This window comes from Coffea arabica, chromosome 10e (genome assembly GCF_036785885.1).
Source record: "Coffea arabica cultivar ET-39 chromosome 10e, Coffea Arabica ET-39 HiFi, whole genome shotgun sequence".
NCBI lineage: Eukaryota > Viridiplantae > Streptophyta > Magnoliopsida > Gentianales > Rubiaceae > Coffea > Coffea arabica.
The window spans coordinates 2,440,734-2,455,398 of record NC_092328.1 but is presented as its reverse complement, the minus strand read 5'-3'; the positions used below and the strand labels follow the sequence as shown (position 1 = coordinate 2,455,398).

The 14,665-nt window shown below is 33.8% G+C and overlaps 2 protein-coding genes across 10 annotated transcripts; one reads left to right on the top strand and one right to left on the bottom strand.

Moving 5' to 3' along the window:
- Window positions 1-418: 418 nt before the first annotated feature.
- LOC113712083 (protein ALP1-like) lies at window positions 419-9,574 on the bottom strand. Of its 9 annotated transcripts, none has more exons than XM_072068138.1 (9): window positions 8,695-9,201; window positions 8,505-8,544; window positions 6,969-7,023; window positions 6,804-6,870; window positions 6,460-6,498; window positions 4,001-5,975; window positions 2,504-2,729; window positions 1,375-2,408; window positions 419-1,286 (listed from the first exon to the last, which is right to left on the bottom strand). In XM_072068138.1, exons 8-9 carry the CDS (start codon window positions 1,717-1,719, stop codon window positions 639-641), a joined length of 993 nt encoding a protein of 330 aa, XP_071924239.1. In that variant the 5' UTR covers window positions 1,720-2,408; window positions 2,504-2,729; window positions 4,001-5,975; window positions 6,460-6,498; window positions 6,804-6,870; window positions 6,969-7,023; window positions 8,505-8,544; window positions 8,695-9,201; the 3' UTR covers window positions 419-638. The 9 variants fall into 9 exon arrangements, 8 of the variants coding, with proteins under 8 accessions (XP_071924239.1, XP_071924241.1, XP_071924240.1 ...); XM_072068134.1 differs by adding an exon at window positions 9,210-9,574 and having other exon boundaries at window positions 536-2,408; window positions 2,838-5,975; window positions 8,695-8,736; XM_072068135.1 differs by having other exon boundaries at window positions 536-2,408; window positions 2,838-5,783; window positions 5,925-5,975.
- A 2,701-nt stretch (window positions 9,575-12,275) lies between these two features.
- LOC113711835 (peroxisomal membrane protein 11A-like) lies at window positions 12,276-13,377 on the top strand. The gene has a single exon (XM_027235058.2). It carries the CDS (start codon window positions 12,404-12,406, stop codon window positions 13,160-13,162), a length of 759 nt encoding a protein of 252 aa, XP_027090859.1. The 5' UTR covers window positions 12,276-12,403; the 3' UTR covers window positions 13,163-13,377.
- The last annotated feature ends 1,288 nt before the right edge of the window (window positions 13,378-14,665 follow it).

Genomic DNA, 14,665 nt, shown 5'->3' with positions numbered 1-14,665 from the left:
TTGTAGTATGTTTTGTACCAACTATTTATGGAAAACATACCAATTCTTTATGGAAAAAATTGATTAAATAGCGCCCAAAGGAAAACTAGTATGTTTTGTATTTAACATAAATGAAATATGTGAAAGTTAAAAAAAAAAGAAATTACTCATAAGATACCAGCTCTTTATGGGAAATTAGCAGGTTTTGTATTTAATACGCTATTTAACCAATTTTTTATATTTAAACAAATTTACGAAAATTAAAATAACGTATTTGAAAGTTGCATTTTTATTTGGAAGAACACATTTCTTGAATGTGTTTTTCACCCTTGGGGAAGAGACTCAAAAATTGCCAGCCTTTAGGAAGTTAGTTTAAAAACTCGTTCTTTTTGGAAATTTACTCCATTAACAAGTCATTTGTGGTTCCTATATTAGATAATGATATGAAATATATCTCTCCTTACATATATGAACAAAAGAATGAGACTCAAATCACAAAAGCTAACCATACCAAATACAAGTCAATTGTCTAATCCAGTCGAGAGTGCCACTCAATGTCCACAATCTTCAAAAGACTAATCATATAACCATCTAACAATCACCATAACAAAAAGAAATTGCCATCAAATCATCACTTTCCAGCTAACAATAATTTTACTTCAGCGAGTAGATGGAGGATAAAGGAGGTTAATTACATATTGTCGTTTCATTTCTGCAGGAAGATTGTAGAACACATGAAGCTTGGAAATCTGCTCCGAAAGTATGTCGGCTGCATTCATTACATCTCCACTCGGTAAAGCAAGTTTCATTAACTCAGCAACAACTTGATCTCTTCTATCGGAGACCAATTGCTCACGTTTATCCTCATTTGACATGGCTGCTGCCATAGTTGTGAAATTAGCTTGAATTCCCTCCACGAAATCTCCAAATTTGCTGGTGAGAAGTTGCAATGATGCATCAAGATCACCCCTTGTTGTTGATGCAGATTTCATTTTTTTTGACACATTTGCAATGGGAGGGGATTGTTTCTTTTGTTTCTTGGAATTTCTTGTACTTGTTGAGCTTGGTTGAGTTGATTGCTCTATGGAATTTACTTCATCTTCTTCTACCTTATCATTATCCGAGTTTGACATAGTATCAAGTCCTTCATGTCCTTCCTCCAAATTTTGAACATCTTCCATATCTTGGACAGCTTGTGCAAAATCTTCAGCAACATTTCCAGTGGCTCTGTCTCTTCCATATACAATTTCAAGATCTCCTAAATATGAAAATTTGACATCCCAAAGGCCCTTCGCATCCTTATGAGTCTAGAGATAGAATAGAAAGATAAATGATAATCTTAATAAAAGGTTGAAAAAGAACATATCAGAATGTAAAAAGTAATCAATTTCTTACCTTGCACCAATCATCATACCACTGTTTTTCACAAGAAATCTTTTTCTCAGCATCATTCCAACTACAACCACTTTCTTTGCACATTTCAACAATTGCATGGAACCTATTTTTCAGCCACTTAACTTTTGATTCAATATGTGGGCTGACTTGTTTGGTAAAAGCAGGTTGTTTACGCAAGATAATTTTAAGCAATTCACTCATATAATTATTTTTAAATCCTCCATCTGATTTCCACATTGGATCACAAGCCAACTCTTGCAATGATTCTATGAGCAATTTTACCTTTTCACCAGTCCAAAAATATTTATTTTTCCCTCTTCCACGTACAATTTCATCATTTTCCATCCTATCATTTAGAAGTCAACCCATATATATCAATTAATTTTGATACTCAATAGCATATAACTGAAATTTATAATATAACAAAACACATAAAAGAACATACAATTAAAAGTCAATCCAAATTTAAAAGAACATACATCAAGTGTCAATCTAATTCACAAATCCACTACAAGAGTACATCAAATGTCAATCCAAATTTAATGAGTCTAAGAGCTAAACATCCATTCATAGCTAAATACTAAGTCCAGCCCTCCAATTGTCAAACATTTCATGTGCTAAATTATTTCTAAAATTTGCCCATTGATTACTTGGCAAAATAGTGGATATGCACTCTACTTCTTCATCACTGTCTTCATCTTCACTTTCATTTTATTCACTTTGTAGTAATTCTTGTGGATCAAAAGTCATGAACTTCCTTATCAAGTTGTGCAGCAGACAACATGCCATAATTATTCGCACTTGTGTTTGAATTGGAAAAAATGAAGGGGATGCTAGAATCTTCCACCTTCCTTTTAGCAATCCAAAACATCTTTCTATGATATTTCTAGCTTTAGAATGTTTCATGTTGAAATATTCCTCTGGTCTTTGTGGTCGATAACCATTGAATTCATTAAGGTGATATCTTTGCCCTCGATAAGGGGCAAGAAATCCATCAGCATTACAATATCCAGCATCCACCAAGTAATAACAACCTTCAAAATTCAATCATGTACAAATTAATACTAGACTACCTTATTTTCGAAAAAAAATTGATTGAATGGTATTGAATACTGCAATATATGTTTACCTTGTGGGACTCTAAGACCATTTGGTCTAGAGATAGCATTTCGAAGCACACGACCATCATGTGCCGAACCTTCCCAACCAGGCAAGACATAGATAAATTGCATATTAGGAGAACAAACCCCTAATACATTCGTTGCAATACTTCCTTTTCTCGTTCGGTATCTTGATTTTTGTTCAGTGGGTGGTGTCACATCTATTAATGTCCCATCTAAGGCACCTAAACAATTCTATTTTAACAAAAATAAAAAATATAAATGAGTTAAAATGTCTATATTGGATAGTTTAGATGAAAACATACATTTTATTAAATGATTGTATTTTAATATTTGAATTACCTTAAAACATTTCCATCTCTCATCTGTGCAATCTTCGGTAATAGGCTCAGGCTTCTTAAGTAATATAGTATGCAATTTCAAAACTGCTAGGAGGCAAAGATTAAATTGAAGACTCACCGTTTCTCTACTTCTCCAAAATAGACCACAAATTGTTCTACTTTTCTTGTGGTGAGCCAAAACATATACAAACATGGCAACAATTTCTTCTATTGACATGTTTCTTGTAGCTTTCAAACCTCCAGTGTCTCTAATCATTTCACATAATATCCCAAATGTTCGTCTATCCATACGAAGTTCGCTAATACAATAAGCATCACTCTCCCTAGTCAAATTGAATAAGTGTTGCATGCGCTCAGTGACTTTTTCTTCTTTTGATTTTATTAGGCGTCTTCTACTTTTGAGATGTATGAATATTAACTGGTACCACATCATAAACAGTGCAATAACAACCATTATCATTCCTGATAAAATCTGGCTTTGCCCTAGATATTTTTTGCGTCTTCTGTTTTCAATAGGCAAACGTGGCATCTTTGTCTACATAACAATATGACAACCAAACGTAAGTATTCACCAAACTAGATTACGGCATCAAAATCTTCAAATGCATTAAACATCAATTGATCTTATTAAAAGGGCCTAGACATGCATCATACATCCGTAAACACAATGATGTATAGATATAAATAAGCATAAACAAATGAAATTGATGGTTGAAACTTGAAATCCTAATGTACGAATAACTATGAAACTGAAAGCTATTCAAGCAGACAATTTTACAAACAGGTACAGGGCATGTAGAAACCCACCCAAACTATACCAGTATTCACGGATCAAATAACCAAAAGATCAAGAATTGATTGACCTCCATTGAATGCGTAATCCAAGAAAACACATTAAAACCATAAAAATGACAAATCTAGTGACATTAACATTTATCTCACCAAAAAAAAGAACAAAATAATGTATTTGTTGAAGTAAGTGAATTAAAATACATGTATTACAACCAATTTTGGTCCAGTTAGTGTTATTGTATCAGATTCCCTTCTTTTCTTCTTTATTTTCAGCTACCCAGTGAGTAGCCTGAAAAAACAGAGAAGAAGAAAGAGAAAAGCTTGCATACGAAAAGAAAATTGCAGAGGCAAGGGAGTTTGTAATCTACTAACCTGGGATCAAGGAATTCACCGTAGTAGAAGACTCTTCAACTCTAGAATTCGTTGTCCAAGGAGAGTCAAAAGCCACTGATCTTTATGGTTGTCCAACCGGTGAAGTAGAAGAGGTAGAAAATCTGATGAAGAAGAAGAACAGAAGGTGCGGCGTGTAATGAAGAAAAAAAGAGGGTAGGTTCGTCATAAATGTTTTTGCTCGGGAATGAGTTGAGGGTTTTGTCCAAAACCTCCCAATTTACTCAGGAATGGTGAAAGTCCGATTTTTTAGAAATGATTCCAGAAATTGCATTCCAATAGACTTAACCCAAGCAACAAATAAGGGGTTCATTCCATTATTTGATTCCCAAACCCTTTAACCAAGCAGCCCCTAAGCTCTTGTATGTTGAAACCAAAACTTTACACATTAGACAAAATTAAGAATGACACCATATAAAAATAGAAACGAAATATGTGATAAGTTTTGAAGCCAAAAATATTGAAATTTGAGAAATAAAAATGAAAGAACTAACATTTCCATGGGAAACAAATACGAAAAAGAAATTATTGATTAAGTAAAGAGGCCAATCGATGTCACAATTATTGATCACTATACCAGGGAAAGATAAATGATAGCAAATAGTAAAATAGTTCATATCCACACTGTTTGTGGTTGCAAAACCATACGTTGCTTCTTGATAAGAATTCATGAGAAAAGTCTTGTAGTAGTCGGCCAACTCAAGCAGTTCATCAACTTCCTCACTTTTCTTCCCAAAATTTCAAAAGCAAATTTAGTAAGTACTATATGATTGATAGCAACAAGTGATTATTCAAAAAACAACCAGTAAAGGAAATGCAAAGGAATTTAGAAATTTGAGGGATGAAAACAAATGATCCTAAGAGGGTTCAGCACATGTAGTCCTCAACCAAAAGATGTTGAATTTAGGCAAAGACTTGCTATTCATCAAGAATGGCAGTAATACCTATACATTATTTGGAAACAAGCACAATCAAGTCATCCATGTGGTTTCCATCATTTAATGGAAAGGCAATGAGCGGACAGGATGACTTGGAGTTCAAGAAAAAATCAAGTTAACAGGAATACCTAAAACTAAGAAAAAATGTAAACCACTGACCAACTTGATATGAACTATTTAAACTATCAATGAAATAGCAAGTTGAAGTTCCCATGGATCACGTCATCTTCATTAAAAAAAGGCATAAGATCATTACATGCAATCTTGGACCAATCAGTAAAGTCAAGATCAACTGAAAGCTTTTAATGCAGAAATTATTAATACAATTCCATAAGGCTTCCACAAATATGCTTTTTCGAAATAGAAACAGGGCTGCAATGTAACAATTCTTAGATCTCGATTAAATTGGGAAATTTGTATTATAGGTCCAATTAAAAACAAAAGCAAAAAATTTTTTTGGTCGAATAAATTGGGGAATTTGTATCAGTTAAGTTTCTTTAGAAAAAGTAACAAGTAACCGAGGATAGCATAAGATGCATAAGGTAAATAAGTACCTATTTAACTCAAATTCTGAACTACATCAATTCAAAAGAAAACCATGACTTCCGTTCTGAATCCAAAGCTGGTTCGAGGGTCTTGTAAAGGGTTTGACTTGGTATTTGGACTGCTATATCCTTCAATTTTAGTTTGTAAATAACCACATTGATCATCTTCCAGTAGCTCAAAGATAATAGTGCCAGGCTAATTGTTATATTTCCATCACCACATACCTCGACTAATTTTTTCACCATAAGGTGTCAGTTTAGATTCTTTATCCACTTCTTCACCTTGAAATCCATAAACAGCCTCCAATGACTTACCCAAAATCCATCAATAGTTGTGCAAAGAATAAACTGCTAAATAAATTTGAAAAAAAAAAGAAAGCAAAGAGAGAACAAAAACACTGAAACGATAACTCCTGCACATACCTTGAAGGCTGAAATAAGAAAAGTAGCCTCCTTATTTCGTTCTTCCTCCATCTAACAAAAATTTAGTGTAAACAAGCATCGGCCAGATGAAGAATATAATTAAAACAACCTCATGGTAACAACATTAGAATGATTTAGAGAAAATTATTCTCCATATTCTTCAACATTATTAACAATTGCAAATGAAATATACAACCCACCATTTTTTCCTTGCTTTTTTTACATTAAAATAAAAGTCTATAGTTACATGAAACAAGATGATATGTAGATTAATATCACAAATTTTCCTCTCCTTTCTGAGTAAGACCCTTTTGATTTCACAACCCTTTCAAGAATTCAATATTTTCATTTAATGGTTCACAAACCTTACATGGTTTGAAATTTAACTACTTCAACCATTAACACCCTAGAATTTAACCCCAAGCATTGAATAAATTACGTTGCTTAGCAAAGTAAACATGACATTCTAGTCGTTAATCAAACAATTTTGATCTAAATCCAAGGAAAAAAGGCCCCAAGATGGAATTCCACTCACCCGAGCTATAAAAAGTTGTCCAAAAAATGCATTAGTTGGCTGCAAAAAGAAAAAAAATGACAAAATCATTACCAACTAACTAAGAGAGTTTAACAGAAACAGCCAATCCACACTCTCTTACTTTGAATTTTTTACTTATAAAGAGTTATTGGCAATATCAACTGGAAAACAAAAATTTCTATGAACATGAAAAAAGAAGAAAGAAATTAAACCATTTCATATAAGGAAATAATCACAAGTTTCAATGCAAAAAAGTGAAAGCATAAAATATTGGATCTTAAGTAAGAATAATTACTGAATGGAGTTGCTTAAAAAGACATGACAGCCTCTTAATCATGACTTACACTGGAATTTTAGGAAATACTTCAATAAGAGGCAGACTGTCCTCTTCATAGTCCATTTCCTGAACATCTATGAAAGAGGAGTAAAGATAGGAGAAGATTACAGTTGACTTCTGGTAAAAAGAAAGAAAAAAAAAAAAGAAAAACAGAGATCCTAAAAGTATTTACTTGATCAAAGAATTTCCAATCATTCATACTTGGTATAAAATCCCCATTCCTCAACCTGTACCAAACATATAAAACTTATTAGAGAATAAAGTAAATTTTAATCAAGAGAAAAAAGTATACATAGAACAAGAGTGGAGAAGCCAGCAGTTTTCAGAGAAAAAGAAAGAAAGATAAGAACAGAAGGGGGACTTTTCAAATAGAAGTTTTGAGTTGGAGGGGATTGAGATATGGAAAATTATTTGATGGGAATTGATTAGTCTTGTCAGCATTGAGCCAAACTCCTCTATTGCAGATACAGGAATTTGAGGGAAGGCCTCTGGTTTTGTAACTCCCAGTACTTTAACTGGCCAGGAAAGAGGAAAACAATAACTTTTTGCACAGAAAGAAGATGGGAGAGATTTTTTTTTGACACAGAAGATAGGAGAGAGATGGCTCTGAGGTCTTTCTGTCAATTTTTCTCATAAAAAATCTGAGGTAAGATGACTCCAGAATACCTCTCAAAAAATAGTTGGATGTGTTAAAGAAGTGGTTGTATTCTCAAATTCTAGGAAGAATTGTATGCCATTTATCTCAAAGTAGAGGCATTTTGTCCCCATATTTGAACATCTAAATGTGTTATATTTAGTACAAATTATCTACCCAGTTAAAACAAATTAGGAGTTCTACCAAATTTTCTTCAAAAGTAAGATGCCCTTCCTTTAAGTTCTTTCCTGCATAAAAAACTTCAACATAAATTGAAGGTCTGCATCACATTCACCTTTTTGAACCTATCAATTGGAATACTGTCTTCATGTTTCTCACAAAACTTTCTGTTTAGGCTTACCTCAATTAAGTTCATTTTTACAAGTAAAAAAGCTATCATAAGATTCAGTTTTCCAGACTTAATCTTACTGAAATGTTACAAATCTAAAAGAACATCATGTTTTGTAAATATAGACTTAAGTCAACCAAAACTGATTTTCCTAATAAGAATTTCAAAGCTATTAAACATCGTAGTCTATGATTCAAGAGCCAAAACTATAATTATGTAGCAATTTAATTCATTTTTTGATCAAGGAATAGAAAATTCAAGGTGTTTTATTAAAACAGTAACTTATTATTTCAAGCAGGTGCTTAAAATGTAATATTTGAGAATCCTCATCTTGGATAAACCTTTAACCACCCACAAATAGGAAAACCATTTAGATTGCCATTGTAACAAAAAAATATATTGCTCAAGATACTCAGTTTAATATCCACTTAAGGTTCATAAAACGAATATTCAAGAGGTTTTAACAAGAGACAATTTATGTACTAAAACAAAAAATTTCAACACAAAACAATCAAAAGAATAGCATCACACGATCTTTTGTAACTCAAAGTTTTGGCCAATGACCAATGTGACCTGGAAGTTCCTGATTCTCAGAGAAGAAATTTATTCATTCTTCAAATGTTGAAAACCCAATGAAGAAAAAGGAATCGGAAGAACTGGAGCAAATAAAAAGACATTTTGAAGATGAAGAAATCTATTTTAAACAAGTGAATCTTTTTGCTTACCATATGGATTGCTTTTCTGAGCAGGAGATCAACAAAACACCTGCATGAAAGACACCAAAAAAAATGACTAAAAAGAAAACTCGAATGAGGTTTGAAAATACCAAAGGCCAAAGAAAAGTATACCATCATTTGAGCTCTGAAAAGAGCAACTTAAAGAAAAAATAAATTAGAATGATAAAACAAAGCTTACGTTTTTCCCCTCAGCAGTTGTCTCTCACGGGTGGCCATTTTCCTCCATGTTGCAGAAGAAATCCAAGAAAGGCAAAAACAGAAAGAAAAATGGAACAATAAAACACCAAGTAGGTACAAAAAAATAAAGTAAATAAATATCTACAAGCCAGCTAATCATCAATCATTCACCATCTCCGACCATATTAAAAGTTTTTTGTTGAAACTAAAAATAAAAATTTAATGATAAAACTGAAATGAAACAAAGACATGAATCGGGGGAAGAAAAATACCATATATGTATTCTACAAATTCATATAGACAGTGGAGATGAAATATTAACCTTTCACTTCCTCGTTGTTTCAGAAAAGGACCAAAAAAAAGAAGGGGGAAGAATTGATTGTTTTTAGCCAAGGAAATATCAGGCAAAATGGCAGACAAATAGAAAAAATCAGCTATAATTACTTGAGGTATGGAGAGAGGGAGATGAAGGAGAACAGGAGGGAGAAATCAACAAAGGGAGAAGGGGAAGATTACCAGTCCCTTTGCAGTCTTGAGCCCATCGTCCATCAACTCTATCAGAAGAAAAAAAATCTGGACCCCCCAATTGAGATTACAACCTGTTTCAAGTACAATCAAATGCCAAAAATTCAGAGGAGAACTATAGGTCTCACGCAGATGAAATTTTGTCTGGAGGATAACAGCAATAGGGATCGGTCTTCAAGAGTTCTTGACACTGACTGATAGTTGTGCGTTTGACTATGAGTGAGAGTGAGAGAGAGAGAGAGAGAGAGAGAGAGAAGCGGAAGAAAAAGGATTGAAGATCCATCAGCATACGATGCCATTTGATTGATCAAAAGGAAAAAGGGAAAAAACCCATAAATCCTCAAACCACATGCAAAAAAAAGTTCCAAAGGTAAAAAGTTCTTTATCAATATAAAAGACTTCCAAAGGTAATAAGTAGATTAACAATTAATCGCAAAAAAATTGATAAATAATTGGGATTTATTTGGCAACAAAAAAAAGCGTTAATAATTACAAAAAGCTGGAAACTAAATGTTATTTGCTAGGCAATAAAAAGTGACAATTCACTTCCAAAAAAAATAAAAAAATTATCAATTGATTGCAAAAGTTGGCAGCATAAAAAAAGTGTTAATAATTGCAAAAAACTAGCAATTAAATGTGATTTATTAGGCAATAGAAAGTGAAATTGTTAATTAATTAACAATTAATTGCAAAAAATTGATAATTAAACATAATTTGTTGTACAACCCAAAATAAAAGAGGACATTTTTTATGACATTTGAAAAAAATTTATAATTAAATGCATTTTTTGTGCAACCACAAAAAAAGAAGCCAATTTTTTTAATAATTCCAAACAATTGTTAATTAAACATGATTTGTTGGGTGATCAAAAACTTGACATTATTAATTAGTTATTAACATTTAATTGCGAAAATTTGGTAATTAGATGTGATTTGTTGGACAGCCAGAAAAAATTTTGATGATTAAAGGTGGTTTTTTGGGCAACCAGAAAAAAGAAGTCAATTTTTTGCTAATAATTGTAAAAAAATTGTTAATTAAACATAATTTGTTGTACAACCCAAAATAAAAGAGGACATTTTTTATGACATTTGAAAAAAATTTATAATTAAATGCATTTTTTGTGCAACCACAAAAAAAGAAGCCAATTTTTTTAATAATTCCAAACAATTGTTAATTAAACATGATTTGTTGGGTGATCAAAAACTTGACATTATTAATTAGTTATTAACATTTAATTGCGAAAATTTGGTAATTAGATGTGATTTGTTGGACAGCCAGAAAAAATTTTGATAATTAAAGGTGGTTTTTTGGGCAACCAGAAAAAAGAAGTCAATTTTTTGCTAATAATTGTAAAAAAATTGTTAATTAAACGTGATTTGTTGAATGACAAAAAACATGACATTAAATTAGTTATTAACAATTAATTGCAAAGAATTGGTAATTATATGTGATTTGATGGAAAAAAAAAAGGAATCCAAAATTTTTGTTAATGTGATTTGTTGGATAAAAAAGAAAGAAGCAAAATTTTAGCACAATCCTACGTGCAATTAGAGGACTATCACTTTTCATCCAATCAAAACTCGCCACATCATCAATTTAATATGCAATTGGGAGGGCTACCACCAATCGACGAATCAGAGGATGACAACTCATCAAATTGGAATCAATTGGAGGACTACCACCAATCAACCAATGGGAGAGCGCCACATCAGCAATTGGGTTCAATTGAGGCAATTGCATTCACACATTTACTATATATGTTAATAACTCTTTCTTCATCCACCCATTATTGGACATGCCAGTCCTCTTTCTCTTTTTTTTTTTTATTTTTATTTTTAATTTTTCCCCCTGGGGGCTTTTTTTTGGGGTGGGGGGAGGGGGAATCCTTTAACTGTTCCTTATGGGTTAGTAATAAACTGGAGGAATTGCAAACCTTTTTGCCCTAAATTTCATTTATTAGCGTAATTCTTCAATTTGACGGAGCTGTTTCCAGTAGTACTTTTTTGAAGTGCCTTTGAAACACAAAAGGGTCTAAGATCATGGGCATGCCGGGGGACCTTTCTTGTTTAGTGCAGTGTATTTAATTTAAGAGGAGGAATTATTTCATGGATTTAAGGTCCACTTGGGCTAATCCGGAAGCAAAATAAAAGCCCTGTATTAGTACATCAACTAATGTTTTAATAATACAGAATACAAACATCCATTATCTCTCTATTTCCAACCTTTACTCATCTTTCCACGCTACTTGCCTCCACTGGCTTATTGCTATGATTTCCAACTTCTAGCATCTTTACTTCCTCTGATCAAATGCTCTGTATCTCAATCAATCGAAATCCTACAGTTTCAACCTGGTGTGGTGCCCTGTAATAGTAAGGCAGTGTTTGGATTGCACTTTCTATCGAAATATTTTTACATTTTCATGAACATATTTTTAATTATTTTTTTATTTTATATATATTAAATTACTTCAATATATTTTTCTAATAAAAAAACTCCTAAACAATAGCAATTCAAGCGTCACCTAAAAGTTTACCAAATATCGACAAAAATAAACTTCGGGCTTTGTGGGGTTTTCTAAATGGACATTATTATTGAGTCATTGAGAGACCTCAACATATGGTCCAATACACAAATGACGCTGGGGCAACCGCAGCCCAAGATTTCGTAGATGTCACTAGCCCAAGAACCACTTCCGATGACGACTGCACTATTTTGGCACGCAAAACAAGTTATCAACGCAAAATCCCTTCCGATTAGCGTGCACGCACCTCCATTCAACGTGAAAGTCACTCTCCAATCACTTCAGTCCGTTTCACCCACTCGACCGAGTTGCTCTCTTTAACATACTGGAATAACTCCATTCATGGTCTTCCCGAACAAGTTTATACTACGTCGTATAACGACAGAAACCAGAACATCGACAGGTTTGTTTAGATTGCTTCAAATTTTCCCAATTTTATTTGCTTACATCATTTTTACAATTTCCAATACACCTTTTTATCTTCCCAATATCTTTTTATCTCACATACATCACATTACAAAAAGTGCTACAGTAAAAATATCTCAAATAATCCAAAATAACTTACAATCCAAACAGACCCTCATTTCCGTACTTTTTGCTTTTTTCTTTCCTTCTCATTTCGAAACTTTCTCAAGTCAGTTCCGGCCTGTATAATCCGGCAGCAATGGAAGCAAAAGCATCGCCTCCGTCGTCTTCGCAAAATCCAATTTCCAAAAATCGAGACTTTTTGCTTCGACTCGAAGCCTACTTAGCCAGACGCGATGGAGTCGATAAGCTATTGAAAATCTCAAGATACGCTACAAAAATCATCCTGGCATCTTCCTTTTTATCCGACGGCCAGACCATTACTCCCCGGCTCAAATCATTCGAGTCCAGCGTCGGCCTCAGTCGGAAAGCCTTTCGCCTAGGTAAATTCGTCCAAGATGTTAATGCCCTTCGCTCTTCTTGCTTTTCATCCCATCAAGATTTGATCTTTTCGATCATTGCTTATGGAGGAGAGGGATTGTACTATTTTATCGAACAGTTTGTTTGGCTAGCTAAGGCGGGTCTGATTGATAAGAAGAATTTGAGTCGGTTGCAGAAAATGAGTGCTTGGTTAGAGTTTATTGGGTATATTGGGAGTGTGAGTCTGAAGGTGAGGGAATTGAAGAGGATCAATGAAGATGAGGCTTGTTTGATTTCGATTGTAAAGATTTCTGGGCTGAGGGGAATCGGTTGTGCCGAGGAACTGGAGAAGTTGAGGAAGCTAAAGGAGAAGAAGTTGTTGAAGAGGCTTTCCGTTGTTCAAGATTTGGCTGATAGTTTGATGGCTTTGGCTGATGTTCGTGATGGTAAAGGAAGGCTGTCGGCTCCTCTCTTGATTTCGTCAGCTGGGCTGTTGTCAGCTATCATTAGTACTCACAAAAATTGGATTTCTTGCTAGTTTTAGGGCCTGGAAATAAAACAGGGTACTAGATGATTGATCATAAGATACCACTTGATTGTTATAGATAAAAGATCAGTGAAAATGATGGTCGAGGGAATTGTTGTAATTTTGGTATACTGACGATAAACGGACCGCAAAAATTGTATGGTCCTTTGTGTTCTCTGCTAATCTATTCATTCACAAATATGACATATTTATCTTTTGCAATGCCAGAGGTGAGGGTTCTTGTTTTGTGGGCACTTTCTCGTGATTTATGCTTTGCATTTCTTTGAAAAGTTAGGTGACTCTTGGTTAAAATGGGTCATTGAGCTCATATTTTGTCGGTGAGAATTGTAAAGGAAATGAAGTGAAATGCTGGACGAGTTAAGATTGTCTTATCACAGGATGGAGGCATATCAGATTTAGTTTCAGTTTGCAGAACTTTGATTCATAATTGTGCACTTGAGCTTTACGTGTTCGTGTTTTGCGAGAGATAGAAAATATACATCCATTGTGCAATAATTAGTCTGTTGAGAACGCCAGTTGAAAAGGTATGGTGAAATAATTGGGCACGTTTTTAAGTTCATACAGCAGAAACATTCAGCATTTTGATGAGTAAAGATGGGAACTTGCTTGGATTGTTGACTTGGGACGGGAAAATTTTATTGCATAACTGGATGAATCCATTGGATGTGTAGTTCATTTGCAGGGGATATCCATTGTTAAATTACGACAACTATGTAGTAAGTGGTGTTTGGAACTGTCCATGCAGTCATGGTTAAAAATTTGAATATCACTGAGAACTCATTTGTGCTTCAGCATATAAATTTGGCTTGCCTTCACCGGGTGAGATAAATTTAACCATATGTGCCCGTCTCAGAGTTCTAGGAAACTCTTTTTTTTTTTTTCACAAAAAAAAGTTTGGTTGGTTTAAACTCGGTAGAGAAAAAAAGTTTTGGTCTTTCAATATATCAACCTCATGGATGCACTCTTGACAGATTAGCACTTGTTTCTGAGAATGTGAGTGTGCGCAGTAGATCCACCCGCATCAGAGACTCCTGCCAATTGTGACAGTTTCAGTTTCAGCAATGTAACTTTCAATATCTTTGAGCAAAGCTACTAGATTCATGAGGTTCCTTCAGACACAGTGCTTGTAATTTTACATAACCATCATCATCATCATCTATACGCCTTTGTTTGGCAGCATACACGTCCAACTGCAGTCATATTTGAGTTCACGCCTTTGTTTATCAGCATACACAGACAGAGTCCTAATTTTGCATAACCATCATCATCTTTACTTCACTATTCTTATTGAAGATGCTTTATGCTTCCAGTGCAGACAAGCTTGCTAGACATGAGAGACGCAACATAGAAAGGCAAGGATATAAGTTTTACTCGTCTAGTTTTAGAAGCAAACAATTTGATTTATATATATTTTCGACGTTATGGGTATTCGGATCCACACCCGATTAATCCCATAGCATCTAAGTAGAACGACCCGACCGATGTCCAAGACAT

Coding starts and splice junctions, on each gene's coding strand:
- LOC113712083 (XM_072068134.1), bottom strand. CDS start 3,365: ATGCCACGTTTGCCTATTGAAAACAGAAGACGCAAAAAATATCTAGGG. Junction 2,730..2,837: donor AGAGATGGAAATGTTTTAAG/GTAATTCAAATA, acceptor TTGTTAAAATAG/AATTGTTTAGGTGCCTTAGA. Junction 2,409..2,503: donor TGGTCTTAGAGTCCCACAAG/GTAAACATATAT, acceptor TGAATTTTGAAG/GTTGTTATTACTTGGTGGAT.
- LOC113711835 (XM_027235058.2), top strand. CDS start 12,404: ATGGAAGCAAAAGCATCGCCTCCGTCGTCTTCGCAAAATCCAATTTCC.